Here is a 14,819-nt window from a genome sequence, read left to right on the forward strand (position 1 = left end):
AAGTACGTACTTTTTCTTTAAAAAAGTTGCAAATATTGGATTTTTTCCTTACTTCCTTTTCAACAGGGCCAATTGTAAGGCACAACTATGTTAGAATTACGCGGAAGATTATTGTAGATGTGCGAAAATGAAACACAACATATTCAACAATGAAACGAAATCAGCCATATTGCATTTAAAAAGCACGAGGTTAATCTAATAGGTTAAGTACTTCATGTAAAGATGAAACGTCATTTCTAACAAACTATTCTGAATTGTTGTTCTGTATTAGTTTGTTTGAAATGAAATAAAGTGAAATGACCACTTTGGGGGTTTTCAATTCCTTTCCAGGTTACACCTTAGAGCTGCTGAATTGACAACAAACTCTCCCATTTCTAGCATTAACAAGGTGCAAAGCAAAGTATAAACACCCTGCTTCATGTGTCACAAAATATTTGTCACTATCTCCCACTAAAGATTGGCCACGATAACTTGCTACAAGAATTTTGTTGTTTCAAGAGGAGCCAGTATGATATCATACTTTGTTCAAGTACTAATAAATATTTCTGCACGAAAATAAACCCTTCCGCATCTAATAATAACTATATACAATCTAATGAAAAAAGGTAATATCAAAAGCAAGATTTTGAGTAAGTTTCTAATATTGCTGCTATTCCAGGGGGGTCATATTTCAAAGTTGACGTATTTGATCAGCCAGTAGGTTTGTTTTCGTTTGTTTTTTAAAGCAACCAAGAGTTGAGGCCTATCGTTCATCAACAGACGTCTCGTTTCACATTTTAGATCCGTATAATATAGTATCATCGATGCAGGACGGCAGCAGCCGAAAACGATTCAGTTTAGCATTTGACAGAGAAGCATGATTGCACAATGATTCGAAACCGTCTTCTCTCATTTCATGCTTAGGATTTTCTTCCTTAGATCAACATTCATTTATATTGTATCATCCCTCGTTGTCCTAACTATTGTTTATTCTTATCATTGTCAACACAAGATTCAGTAGTGAATCCGGCGGACTGCCTTACTCGCGTCTTCCTTTCTTGAACAAAAGGGCTGAAATCTTCATAGTTTACATATTTTAATCGAGGTGGGGGTTTCTTTGTCACTTGTGCTGTGCTGCCTGTACCAGATTGAAACTACATCAGAAGAAGTATTAATTTATTTTGTTTATATCATACCAGCAGTTATTGACACTGGATTTGTCGCTAGATTTCCTGGTCTTTAGGACATTAAAAGCAAACTTCTAAGCTAACTAAACTAATGTACCGCGAGACATTATCTGCTCCTTGTGTCAGTTTGAAATAATAGCATTTAAGTTACCTTAAAGAAGAAAACACAGAATCGTTTGTGATGCCAAGGCTAATAAAATCAAAAGAAATAGAATTTAAAATAATGTAAAAGAGTATTAAAATTGCGTGGGTAGGGTGAGCTAGAAGTGGTTGTGTAGCGTCTCTTATCATGTATCTATTGTAACTATTTATTTTATTCTATTTTATGTTAGCTTTCCTTTTAGCTTAGATGCATGGCCCCTTGTAAACCCGCATTGCTGAATGGGCTACCATGCTTAAATATTTGAAAATGAAATTAAATGAAATGGCTGACTGCTCTGTAAACTGAATTTGATTTTTGTGGAAGAAACAGTTGATTAAAACGTCATCAGACATCGACAAACAGTTAGGATGTTGAGTGATCTGTGGCTGGTATGTTGTTATTTTTAACGATTAATGATGTGTGATGGGTGTATGATTATGTTCGAACATTTGCCCGATAATCCGTAAGCGTGAAACTCACATGTCACACAACTAGTTTTTTCTGTAAGCATTAAAAGCGAAGGAAGTAGTCGTGTCTTTGCTCGAAGTCCTTTTTATATTCTTACATATCTCTACAGGGGCGAAAATTCCGAGGGGGGGTGGGGGATTAGACTTATCTTAAAAATCTTAAAAATAGCCGATTTCGCAGGGCAATCGAAAATTTCGCAGGGCGCCAAGAAGAGCTTTATTCCCACGCAGAAACGCCACCTCTGAAGTTCATAAAGGGCCGTTTAGGAATTTTGAAATAGAAACATTATATTTGTTATGAACCTCCCTTCCTGACATTGCATTTTAGAGAACGGAGCAGGTATGTCAGGACGAGCTCCGTTATTAGCAGAGCAAAAGCATTCCTTACCGAAAGGCATAGCCAATGGATGCAATGATTGATGCATAAGTTTATGAGGGCAAGGTTGAGTCCACACAAATCAATTTAAGTTGTAAATTATTTTCATGACAGGTACGGCGCCACTGGGGGGAATAGAGGGCTGAAGGTCCCCACTTTGGTCAAGATAAGAATTTTTTTATCATTTTTTCTATAACTTTTTAACAGTGTATGAAATAAAAAGTGAATAAACTGTTATGATGCTGATTTTGTTTTATCCAATTGCTAACTTATTCATGTATATTTCTATTATTTTCCTTTTATTTGCATTAATTCAGTAAATCACTTTCTGTATCATTGCAATATTTTCATTTTGGAAGTGTAAACATGGCCTTCCTCGAGATAAGAAACTGCACATTTCTGTTCAGAAAATAAAATTCTCCCAATCAAAACAACATTGCTCTGTCATTCACAACTATGTGCAATCTGAAACGAAAGGTTACCCTTTCTTTCCTTTCACAACGTCCATCACTAGAGTTTTAGCATACCATCTCCCCTCCCTATTTTTCCAATAAACAATAATCAGTTTTTTAGCAGTATAGTATTTTGCTAAATTTTAGTCTGGGAGATGCTTTTTAGCCTTTTTACAAGGTATAATTTCAAAAATTTTCTTCACATCGGACCCAACCATTGTGGGTCCTCCTACAAAACTTGATATGCCATGAAATACAAGCTTTATTACAAAGGAAAATCAAATTTGACATTTATTTTACGCTCACGTAAAAAAATAGATATTTCATAGGCAATGAAGTTTCAAGTTTGTTTTTATTGCTTAGAAGTTTGTTCTTGGTAAAGACAAACTTACACTGGTAAAGCTTTCACTAGTAACCTACAAACAAACCTTTGCTACGAGGTCTGCAGGGCACCACTCATTTTCGCAGGGTAGAAACCCTTTTCACACCCCCCCCCCCAAACCTATTGGTCAAGTTACGCCCCTGAGACTCTATCCTTCTGCTCGACTTGTGCGGAGAACTCTTCACTGTGGAAGGAAAGAGATTTAATTGCGAAATGTACCCTGTGTACCAAAGCGACAAGAATGTGACGGTGCGGAATTGTACAATTTGGGATCATGAGCAAAATGCTTCATGAATGGCTAAAAATATTAAACTTGTTTGATTTCTGAAAGTTTGGCTCGTGAGGCAAATATCTCACAAAAAAGAGCAGCCCCACACGTGAGGCAAATAGCTGAGCTACAATCCTTGACGAAAGTCCTTGGAAGACCCTGCGGTCAAAGATTTTGATGAAATAGAAGTTTCCGGCCGTGTGATGCAGCAATATTCCCCTGTTTCTATTCAACATTGGTTTAAGGGGGAGAGGCGGTGCTACTGAATTTATGCGAAATTTCAACTCAATGTACCAAGACTTTTGGCAAACCTTGTAAGTATCACGTAAAATATCAACTTCCATTTTTCGAAACTGGATGCGTCAAGATTCAAGAAATGTTAAAGAAAGCATGTTGAGAGCAAACCACAACTTGAATTTTAGCGTGGATGCATGCCTAGTGCTTTTTAAATCATTTTTCGTAATCCGTCCAATATTTTAAATGCATTCCACCTTCTTGGTGTTAATAGAGTGAAAAAGTATTGTGAAAATTAGTGGGATAAATAAATGGATATATGTATAAAGTTACATCGACAAGAATAAAGTCACAGATATAAATTTACATTATCCACAGATTTGCTGCCTGAAACCACCTGGTTCCCACTTGGTCGTTTGGGATTGAGAACATTAACAAATAAATTTTAAAGCTATTGAGAACATTAACAAATATTGGAGGGTGCATTAAATATACTTATCAGGCTTAGTGTAACATCTAATTTAGCACTGGGACTATCTGAAGGTGAAAGGGTTTGATTCAATAGTGCAAAGCAAGTTTATTCTTTTTAAAAAAGCTTTTGGCGAACACGATAGCCAAGACCCTTAATGAAATAAAAGCCACTTTCAGAACATGAAGGCTCGAACCCTTAGTTTCCGTTAAAAGCCAGTATAAGAAAAACCTTTCAAGACTGATTTCCACGACGCGAATTTCGCACCGAATTTGCGGCGAAATCGCCGATGAAGGTATCAAGGCCAGCCTGGTTCCCACTTGGTCGTTTGGGTCGTTTGAGTCGTCAGAGTCGTTCCTGAAGGACACAAGCGACCCAAAAAACACATTGGTTTCCACTTGGTCGTTTGAGTCTTTCGAGTCGTTTGTTGTTGATGCTGTTCATTGCTTGCACCATGCATCGCTCATTTAGTTTGGCGGCATGCGTGGAAGGAACGGTGGGAGCATTTGATAAACAACAACTGATGTTGCAAAGTCAACTATTTCTACCTCTGGTGACTTTGTACAGACGACGATGTTAGATCACTAAACTTCAGTGCAATAGCTTGCCATGATTTGTTATTTTTGTATTTACTTTTAAACTCTTTCCAGTAATTGTTATAATGGCACTCGTATTTTTGAACTTCTTCCATAATGCTTCCTGTGAAATATTCAGCTATCTTGTTCTTGTTCTGGTCAAACACGCGGTTACAAGAAAATCTCCTATTCTTGAAGAAAACGTTATTAAAGCGTGGGTCGTTTGAGTTGTTTGAGTCGTTTGTCGACTTCCACTTGCAAAAATCATTCATGCGTGGGTATTTTGGGTCGCGGTCTCTGCGACAACTGTCGTTTGAGTCTTTTAGGTCTTTAGGGTTGTTGGCAGGTATGTCTCCATTGCGTCTTTTCAGTCGTTTGGGTATTTTCCAACTACCCAAACGACCCAAACGACCAAGTGGGAACCAGGCTTAAGGCTGCTCTCAATAAAGATGTCGCGAGGAGCATTTTGATGCTTTTATACGTAATTTGAAAGACATATAATTGTAAGGGGAGACGAACGAGTGATAGCAACTTCGTTCCATGCGCATGCTCTCTGACTCCAGACGGAGGTTTGCCACACTAACTAAAAACTTTCTCTTGCTCCTTTCCCCAATTAATTGTAGCATTAAGTGTCTCATAGATTTTTGAAAACATCTAGGTGGGAGGCGGTTTTGCATATTTAAATTTCAGTTTCATACAGTTTTGGCTTAAGAAACTGTACCTGTTTTCAATATCTTGGAACTGTTACACCCCCGTTAACGGACAGCTTTGAGTAAATGACACCTTCAACCAACGTAGAAATACGACAAATTTCTCAGCCGCGTAGAAGTAGTATTCATGCATTGGATATTTCTCTTCAATATACTTGTTACATTGGTCCCACACGATTTTCGTGTAACGGGGTTTCACTGCGTAGAGAACGGTGCGAGTATTGCCCCTACATATACAAAGAACAATTTGTACTTATGCAAATTCTCTGAATATGCAGAGAGCACTTTGTATTTTCAAAGACTTCGCGAAAGCAATGGAACTAGAGTGGATCATATTAATTTATGTTTTCAAAATCTCTTCAGTATATCTTTGAAACGGCGAATAGTGTGAGGCATATCATTTTCAAAATTTGAAGTCAGTACTAAGGTCTGCGGAATACGCTGCTTATGAATCTTTCTCTCTCGAACAAAAATAAATTTTTCATAACTGGGGATTTTTGTTTCAACTGGATAAAACGCCCTTTAAATAATACAGTTAATTTTGTAATTCAAGCCTTCATTATGACATATGTCCATGATCTATTATGATAATTTAAGCTATTCATTGATTGCTGGCACATCTTTGCTTAAACATCAAACAGTTTGTGTACTTCCCCTTACACGTTTTGACTTAAAGCCCCAGCCCCTACCCCTTCCGCATTATTTTGAGATTCTACAAAATAGAAGAACTATAAATTAACGGGCCCTGACTCTGAGGTTTTGAAGAACTAGTACTTGTAAATTAGAGTAAAGAGTAAACTGTTTAAAAGTTTAAGTACATGCATTCCTCCTCTCGTGAATTTTGTTTATCAATCGCTATGGAAATGTTTCTCTACCACGACCAAACGTCTGTTTCAACATCAGGTCGGTTCCCGCCAATTTCCACGAAGAGCATTTTCTCTGCTTGTCTCTAGTCTCTGTTTTAAATCTCTTATCAATCATTGCTGAAGGTGTTCCTTTATTAATTCCAAATATATCAGGAAGTGATATTTATTTTGTCTGCATGACGTCTTAATGTCTCAAGAAGATATTGATTAATCATTCTTAAATTTGGTTTGTAAATTTCGTTATTTTGTTTTTAGTTACTTTGATATTCTGGCTGTTTGGCATAATAATTTGCTTCAAACATAAAAAGTCAAAAGAATGAGGCCCAGAGCTGATCCTTGAGGTACAACAAAGTAAAATTTCTTTGACTTTCATAATTTGAGTAGGTTTTGCTCACGGCTGCCTACCAGAATGGCACATATGAAGTGAGAGAAGACCATGTATGATTTGGTAGATATTAGGCTCTATGAATTTGACTTAGCCACCCGCAACTTATGAAGTTAAAAAGCTGTTGTATAAAACGATGTCTGACTTACCGATTCGTTTATTTTATTAGATGATACACTAAGAGCTCATCGCTAACTTAGATAGTTAGTTCACACAATTTTGTTGTTCATCTGTTTGTTGAACAATAGAAACTTGCTTTGTGATATTTATGCTTTAGGCTCTCTGCCGTTATGTGATTAACTGCTAGTCCAACTATCTTAAGATATTTGGAAGAAGGTAAATTTTCACAGAATGATTCCAAAGTGATACCTCAAAAAGTTACTTTGCAAAATGTTGCGGTGGTACATTGACTTTGTCTGCCTTTATGGGCTCAAAATTTCTTACTATCTATTTAGACAAGACATTCATTAAAGAACAAAACTTAAATGATGAGTTTGAATGAAGTTCCAAAATTTCAGATTGCAGAGAACATCGATAGTCTGGGGGACAGCCTCTAGCCGCTAAAGCGTCATTAAAAACATGGCAAACTTACTTTATCATTGAAAGCGTCAGTGAGTAATGTTTTAAATTCCATATAGAGAAATTATAGCTAAAGCTTTAATTGTTTCATGTAATAATAGACGTTAAAAGCAAAAGTTTATGAGGAATGCTAACCATAGCCCTTCACTTGGTGAGGCATGGCTTTTTCCGACTATTTATTTTTTTCCCACTAAATCATTTCAACTTTTTTTGAGCCGTTCCGGTACAATAGTTTTCTTTTGACCAAAATCGAATTAGAACTTTTTAAACAATAGGACACTTGCGTCATGAGGCAAGAATCCCGTGGAGATAATGTCAGCTTGCATTCCAATCTGAAACGATCCGCGGATCGAAAGGACAACACGATCTGATCCGATCCGCGGATCATTTTCCGGAGTGGGTTTTTGGCTTAATACATAATACCATATTTTCACATAAAAAGTAACTTTCTTTATTCCAGAAGATTTGTTAATATGTTAAACAAATGACAAAATTATTCGTTATTTGTTTTCTTTGCTTACTTTTTAAGACACTTCCCCAAAACAATGCTTTTTGTTTTATAACCTGGACAATTTTGTCATTTTCTACAGAGCCATTGCCTGATGTTGAGCTTCTCACTTCGAGGCGAGTCATCATACACACCACGACTATCGCTGATAAAGCTGTAAGTTCACTCTTAAGATCTTTTTAATGTCGGGTCATTTAATAACAAATAGATTGTCAAAACTGTGAAAGTAACAGAAAAGCTACTTACAGTTTTCTTTAGCATCACCAATTGATTCTTTGGTTCTATTTTGATCTGTGCTTTTCTTTTCGTTCTCGTTATTCTCCAAACATTTTGCCTTTGCATCGTCAATGAGATGCTTGGTGCTGCTTTTACTGCCTTTTTGTTTACGTGTGTATTTTCGTTTTGCTCTCAGTTTGACCTGAAGATCAATAAAGTATAAACGAAGGTGAAGACCTTTAAATAGATCACCCTTTGTCATATTGTATAGTCACAAATTGTTATTTTGTCATACAATATCATACTATATCAAATACATAAAATAACATACCCCCTCCTGCTGTTTATAGTGAAAAACGCAAAGTTGGTTCGTGAAACTTTCAGGAATCGATGAGTTAAAATGTTTCCATAACGGATCATTCTTATCGTTGCTAAACACAGAAGAAGAAGTAATAGGACGAAAAACTGTGAAATTTTTATCCACTCATATTGTTCAATCGTGAATCATTTGGTAATATTTTTCCTTGAATTTGAAGGTTCACAGGTTGAAATTCAGACTATGTTTAACGCGACTAGTTTTTATCGAACATTTTTCGGAAGTTTGTAGATGATATTCTAACATCAATGTTTTCCAGTGATATTCTTTTTTTCGCATGCTTAAAAGAACTATTAATTACTACATACAGCATTTAAGTTAGTTATTTTGTGTCAACTTCCTTTATTTCCTGAAGTATTCAGTTGTGAAAATAAACTATTTTTAAGGAAAAGAAATCATACATGATATTTTCGCTTTTTGTTTTAAGTAGTTGAAGCATTTTTGTCATTATTTGGGAATAACTTTCCGGTGTTGGATTGAAAGTAAATTATGTTGAAATTCGTGTATTAGGCTTTTTAACAGATTACTTAAATTGCTGTGCATGAAGCTCAATCTAAATCATTCGGTCGTTTTTACGTGGAATTTTATGCAGCTGTGCATCTTCTGATGCAATTTATAGGTTAAGATGCATTGCATTGCTTTATTTTGCAATATAGTGAAATTATTTATTTTGCAAAAACCTGTATTGATATAGACATATCAAATAGTTTGGTTTAGCACGCATTAGGCTAGACAATCTACCTTTAGTGCAGCCCGAGATAAGAGTAAAACTCTTTACGGATTGCTACCAAAGATTTGTCACTCTTTTGCAAGAAAGCCCGTATGATCAGTGTCCAAGATGACTGTCTTAGAATTTAACTATTCGCTAGCGCATTTCTTTTAGCTGTACTAGATCTTCCGTAAAGAAAAAAATAAGAAAGAACAGAAAAAGGCCTCTTTTTATTAATGTATGGTGCTAGAGCTTTGAAATGTAGAATTCAGATTGTTTTTAGGTTTTTAACATTTATATAATTTCTAGAATATATTATTGGGCAAGAAAAGTAGGGCTAGGGCCAAAATAATTTTAGTATTTTGTAATATCGTTGTACTAAATTTTTTGTTGGATCTTTTTTTGTCAATAAGATATATGGAAAAAGCTGTCTGCTAATGCAAGCCATTTTTTATCTTTATTTATGTTGGTGCTTATCTTTTTATTTTTTGTCTGAAACAGAACTCTTGCTGATATCATTGCTTCGAAGATAGGAGCAAAATTTCATATTATTTGATCTAATCAATATTTTACTTTTGTACGGCAAATTATTTTACTTTACTATACATTACATTACTTTACTATACATTAATTTACTTTACTTTAATTTACTTAACTTTAATTTACTTTTACTTTACTTTACTTTACTTTACTTTACTTTACTTTACTTTACTTTACTTTACTTTACTTTACTTTACTTTACTTTACTTTACTTTACTTTACTTTACTTTACTTTACTTTACTTTGCTTTGCTTTGCTTTGCTTTACTTTACTTTGCTTTGCTTTACTTTTCTTTACTTTATTTTACTTTACTTTACTTTACTTTACTTTACTTTGCTTTGCTTTGCTTTACTTTGCTTTGCTTTGCTTTGCTTTGCTTTGCTTTGCTTTGCTTTGCTTTGCTTTGCTTTACTTTACTTTACTTTACTTTACTTTACTTTACTTAATTTACTTTGCTTTACTTTACTTGCTGTTACCTTGAGGTGACAGCCCAACCCCAGACAGGCCTAATATTTTGCACAAAACACCTTTATCGTCCCTTACACGATTGGCTTAGATTAAAAACAAAGCATGAACCTACAAAATCTAATCATTAATTTTTCAGGACATTTTGCTTATGTTTGTTCAATCAATTTTTTTCCTTACACGGGACGACCTTAATTTATACTAAGGCTGCAATTTCTTCAGCAAAATTGAAATAATCTGTTGGTTTACTAAGAAGGTAATTATTTTCTTAAATACACAATAAAACTGAAGGTTGTGATGATTTCAAGAAAATTTCTTATCAAAATATTTCAACTAAAAAATTTCTTTTCTATTGAAAGTTAAGTAATTGTTTAAACTCTAGCACGATTAACATCTTATTTTTGATTAAAATAACAAGTACGGCCTCCTTTCAGTTTCTGCAGGTTGATGTTAGCTGAAATACAAAGATTGTTCTAATTTTGCCCTAACTAAAGAAGCATTTATGAAAAGAATGGCGGTTGGACTGTTTTGCCTAAGGCCATTATCTCCAAACAGTTTACGGCATAAAGTTTGGCCATGATTGATTGAAAATCAGTTGTTGATTTAAATACAATTTTCCAGATCAACTTTAAGTCATGATATTAAACCAGGCATAAACTGTCGCCTAATATGATGACGTCGCTTAGTACATAGGCTGTCGAAAAGCTTCGAACGTACAATAGTTAGAATCCTTTGGGATCCTTAAGAAGCTGTTAGAATCTTAAAAAATTTGTTAGAATCTTTAAAAGTTTGTTAGAATCTTTAAGAATCTTTCGTTTATGATATGACAATGCCTAGAACACCATCTTGTTAGACTGTTACACAGCCTCGATCTTACAATGTCTGTTAGAATCTTTTGGAATCCTTAAGAGGTTGTTAGAATCTTTAAAAATCAGGTAGAATCGTTAAGAATCTTTAAGAATCGGTTAGAATCTTTAAGAACCTTTCGTTTATTATATGACATTGCTTAGTACACCATATTATTAGACTGTTACAAAGCCTCGATTTTACAATATCTGTTAAAATTTGTTATAATCCTTTGGAATCCTTAAGAATCTGTTAGAATCTTTAAGAAACTGTTGTTAATAATATGACGTTGCTTGTTACACCATATTGTTAGACTGTTACATTATTACTCTTCCTTAAAAGTCTATTAAATACACAAAACTCGCATTTCAAAAATAATCTTCATTCATTTCCACAATTTTTCAAGAATTTCAAGCCTTTTTAACTATATTGTGCTGATGATTTTGGTCGCCGTTTTCAGCACAAATTCAGAAACCTGTTGTAGCCACCAAAGTTTAATCATATAAAGTTAGCTTGTTTTTTTAGCATTTGGAGCAGGCCATGGACGAATCTGCTCGCCTCTGCACTGAGCCAACAGGAGCATGTAATCATCTTTTTACTTGAGCTCCGTCTTCAAATGTCATTCGACTCGGTCTCAAATTCCTCAACTACTCCTTATTACATTGCTGTATCCCTGCTCCTATGCCAGAATTTTGAAACCGAATTGTGAACCCAACCACAAGAAAGCACAGGTGCGAAAGAATACCGAAAAATTGGATGAAAAATTAAGTATTGGCAAGTCTTTGCATTTTGCAGACCAGAAAGATGTTCTCGAAATGTGAATAGCTTTTTCAAGAATACGTTTTGCACACAATAGTAGATTATTTCTTTTAAAGAAAATACGATAAGGCGGTTTTCTGCTTTCAAACATCAAAAGGATCATCCCAAGATTTCGCTAAAACATAGTCCGCTACTATAGAATTGCGGTACATCGTAAATTAAATTTTTGAACGTCCTATCATTGAGTGGCAAAGGTGATCTTTGTTTGAAGAAATGTATACGATAAAGCTACTGATAGCAGGGTAGAGCTTAAATAGAGATAAACTTGTTAAGACTATGCAAGATCTTGAATTAAGGCTGGAAAAGAAACAATTGATTCTATTCTTTGCTTTTAAGGCAAGGGTTAGAAAAAAGTTTGTTTGTTAATGTTTTTCAGAATATTGAGTGAGTATTACCCAGTAGTGGTGTTTTCAATTCTGGTATATTTTTAATCTGATTTTTAATGTAAATGAAGAAGGTTTTGCTGTATAGAGATGTTAGTTCTGGAGCTAAAATGATATTCAAATAGTGAACGAGTATCACTAAGTAACAGAATTTTCAATACAGGTGTATTTTCCATCAGATAAAATGTAAATGTCGAAGGTATTGCTGTATAGAGATGCTACTTCTGGAGCTAAAATGATAGTCAAATAGTGAACGAGTATCACTAAGTAGTGGTGTTTTCAATACAGGTGTATTCTTCATCTGAATAAATGTAAATGGAGAAGGTACTGCTAAATTGAAATTTTACTTTTGGAGTAGTCAAGTCCTCAGTTATTTGCAACAGCTTGCATACAGACGGTGTAAATCAGCACTCTAAAGACACTCTCTTTTAGCACAGTTTTACTTTTGAGGAATCTGATTGGTTAAAAAATCTGTCAGGCAATGAAAGACCGATCAATAATTGCTAGTTAAAACACAATTATAACTGTCAGATTTTCTTTAATTTTCTAGTTTCTCCTTAATGATGCAAGCTGGCGTCCGAAGGTATTTTGTGCAGTGACATGGTAGGATCTTCTCGATGTTAATAAACCTTGTGATTCTTACATTGCTAATCTAAAGTACTAGTAGAGACATCAAGAAAACATGTAAGAAGTTTTCAAATCAACGCAGAATCTCTGAATGAAACTTTTCAGCTTCTGGGTATTTAGGTTTCACATGTAAAAACGCCATATCTAATCGAATCTCTCATCATAATAACCTGCACAAAGCATTTCCGCAGAAAACATGTCAAAGTCATATCGAAAGTTTAATGAAAAGGATCACTGACTTTTATTATATCGTACAATACCTGCTCAATATATGATATTCATAATCGCATTAAAATAAGTGAAAGTGCTTGTCTGAAAAGAAGATACCATATCACCAGTGACTGTGGACATACCATGTCTAATTGGTGCGCACATGGTGCTAAAAATGTTGCTACATCGAGTTGAAATTCGAAATGAAACTACAGCCTCTCTCTCATACGTTAGCCTTCTAGATAGGAATCTAGCAGAGGCTCAAAAGGCTGGTTTCAATCCATTTTTAAACCCATTTATTCGAAGGTACCTCTAAGACAGGCACTGTGTTCCCCCTTCCAAAGATATAAATGTGCCCATTCTTCTTACATAACGGGTAAATTGGAAAGAGGCAATAATCAATCAAGCTTTCAGTTAATCATCATATCGTCTCTCAACCCAGAGAGCGTAAATGTTTCATTTGCTTTACCTACTAAGAATGTTGTAAAATGCTTTTGTCCCTTAGAAAATCAGTCTTGTGAGAGTTAAGTGAGTTTTATAATGCAACTCAATTATTCTGTAAAGGACCCTTAAACGCAAGAAGAGCCAAAAAATTTCATTGTGGTTGCAAGCAGATTGACAAGATGTTGCGTGCCTGGTGTTAGTTGTACACGACAGTGTACTGTTACTTTATTCTTCATCTAATTCTGTCCTTACTTCGTGGGAGTGTGTCCATTCCGCACATCGGGCAGCATATTTTCTAGCATTATGCGTAGCCAACTGTTAAACTGTATTTTGGAAAGTGTTATCATGATCGCCCGCGTATTACAAAGCTTGCTGGCTCACTGCAAATTTAACACATTTGTAATTTGTGATTTCGCCAATCTGAATTTTGTAACACGTTTAGAGCGTGGCAGACAGCTCCTAGTGGTTGTCAAGGCAACTTACTTTATGCTGCACCTGTACAGCGATTTGTATAGATTTATTAGCATAACAAAAAAGCAATAAGTTTTTGCCCACTTCAGCTCTAGTTTTCTTTGATATCTCCTATTTCTAGTTTTCGAGCCATGTACGCATTTGTTTTGAAGCGATAACCAAGCGATTTGCTCGAATACGAGCTAAGCATGAAAAGGAGAATTAAGATAGACAGCTCAACTGGGAACAATAAATTCAGCAACACAATGAGATGCTTTTGAAAAGTTTTTCAGCTGCTCTAAAACTCAATACTTTTTCAAAGCCACTATCAAAACTATCAGCAGCTGTTCAAATTTCTAATTTTTATTGATCTTTCGTCCTAAGAAACCTCTTTTATGTGAAGCAACATTTCCAACAAAAACTCATATCTCTCGGTACAATAGAAAGATGCTTGAACGCAGCCTTTTCCAGCTTAGCAACCTCGATAGATTTGAAAGAAAGTCGGCTACGACGATCAGCACTAAAACACAAACTCGCTTTTCGAACCTCGCATCAACCTTTTTTCAGAATTATCTATATTTTAGCAGCAGCCTGTTCTTTCAGAACATTCTATACAATCTCCAGTTTTCTGATGTTATATAGCTAGCCTGTGGAATAAAACTTTCTCTGTTAGATTGGCATTCCCAGGTGATTCTTGTGTAGTGTGAATGCTTGATAATTTGTTGTAAGCCCTGCAGCATATCAAGACTTTCCTGATTCGTAACATCCATTTTACATGTCGCTGCTTTCAACTCCATACTGTTCTGCATCTTCAAATACATAAATCAGACGATCTTTACATCTCCTTAGCGCCCCATATAATTTCCCAAAGGTTTAAAACAATCTTTTCTGATCTATCAAAGCGAAATCATTTTCATTTTCCTCTGATCAATATTCAAAGGTAGTACTCCGTCTTTATGATTTAATTTGCTTGACGCAAACATTTAGTCTTTCGATTACGCTGCCAATGTCTTAATGCAGATCAACCTTCATAAAGACTTTTGCTGAGATCTCTTCGATCTTATAAGATCGGTATAAGATCGGTGTTATTGGCAGACATACAGTTAACACCATTCTTAAGAGATGTACAGTCACAGTATGAGCTTCTAATACAGA

At 35.1% G+C, this 14,819-nt stretch overlaps 2 protein-coding genes across 5 annotated transcripts in view; one reads left to right on the forward strand and one right to left on the reverse strand.

Moving 5' to 3' along the window:
• Positions 1 to 14,488, forward strand: part of LOC148958468 (uncharacterized) — a 56,110-nt gene extending 41,622 nt beyond the window's left edge. For 2 of the 4 annotated variants that reach the window (XM_089112786.1, XM_089112784.1), the window contains exons 3-4: positions 7,662 to 7,735; positions 8,146 to 9,443. In XM_089112786.1, coding sequence (XP_088968912.1) covers positions 7,662 to 7,735; positions 8,146 to 8,148 — 77 coding nt within the window. In that variant the 3' untranslated portion in view covers positions 8,149 to 9,443. Of the gene's footprint in view, positions 1 to 6,362; positions 6,449 to 7,010; positions 7,104 to 7,661; positions 7,836 to 8,145; positions 9,444 to 10,319 lie in introns of those variants that run through there. The other 2 variants (XR_016144646.1, XM_089112785.1) reach the window with 2 other exon arrangements.
• Positions 1 to 14,819, reverse strand: part of LOC135685155 (uncharacterized) — a 31,771-nt gene that overhangs the window by 16,484 nt on the left and 468 nt on the right. The window contains exon 2 of the mRNA XM_065200980.2: positions 7,826 to 7,997. Coding sequence (XP_065057052.1) covers positions 7,826 to 7,997 — 172 coding nt within the window. The remainder of the gene's footprint in view (positions 1 to 7,825; positions 7,998 to 14,819) is intronic.

The sequence above is a fragment of the Rhopilema esculentum genome, chromosome 15 (genome assembly GCF_057945365.1).
Source record: "Rhopilema esculentum isolate cy_ngs chromosome 15, ASM5794536v1, whole genome shotgun sequence".
NCBI lineage: Eukaryota > Metazoa > Cnidaria > Scyphozoa > Rhizostomeae > Rhizostomatidae > Rhopilema > Rhopilema esculentum.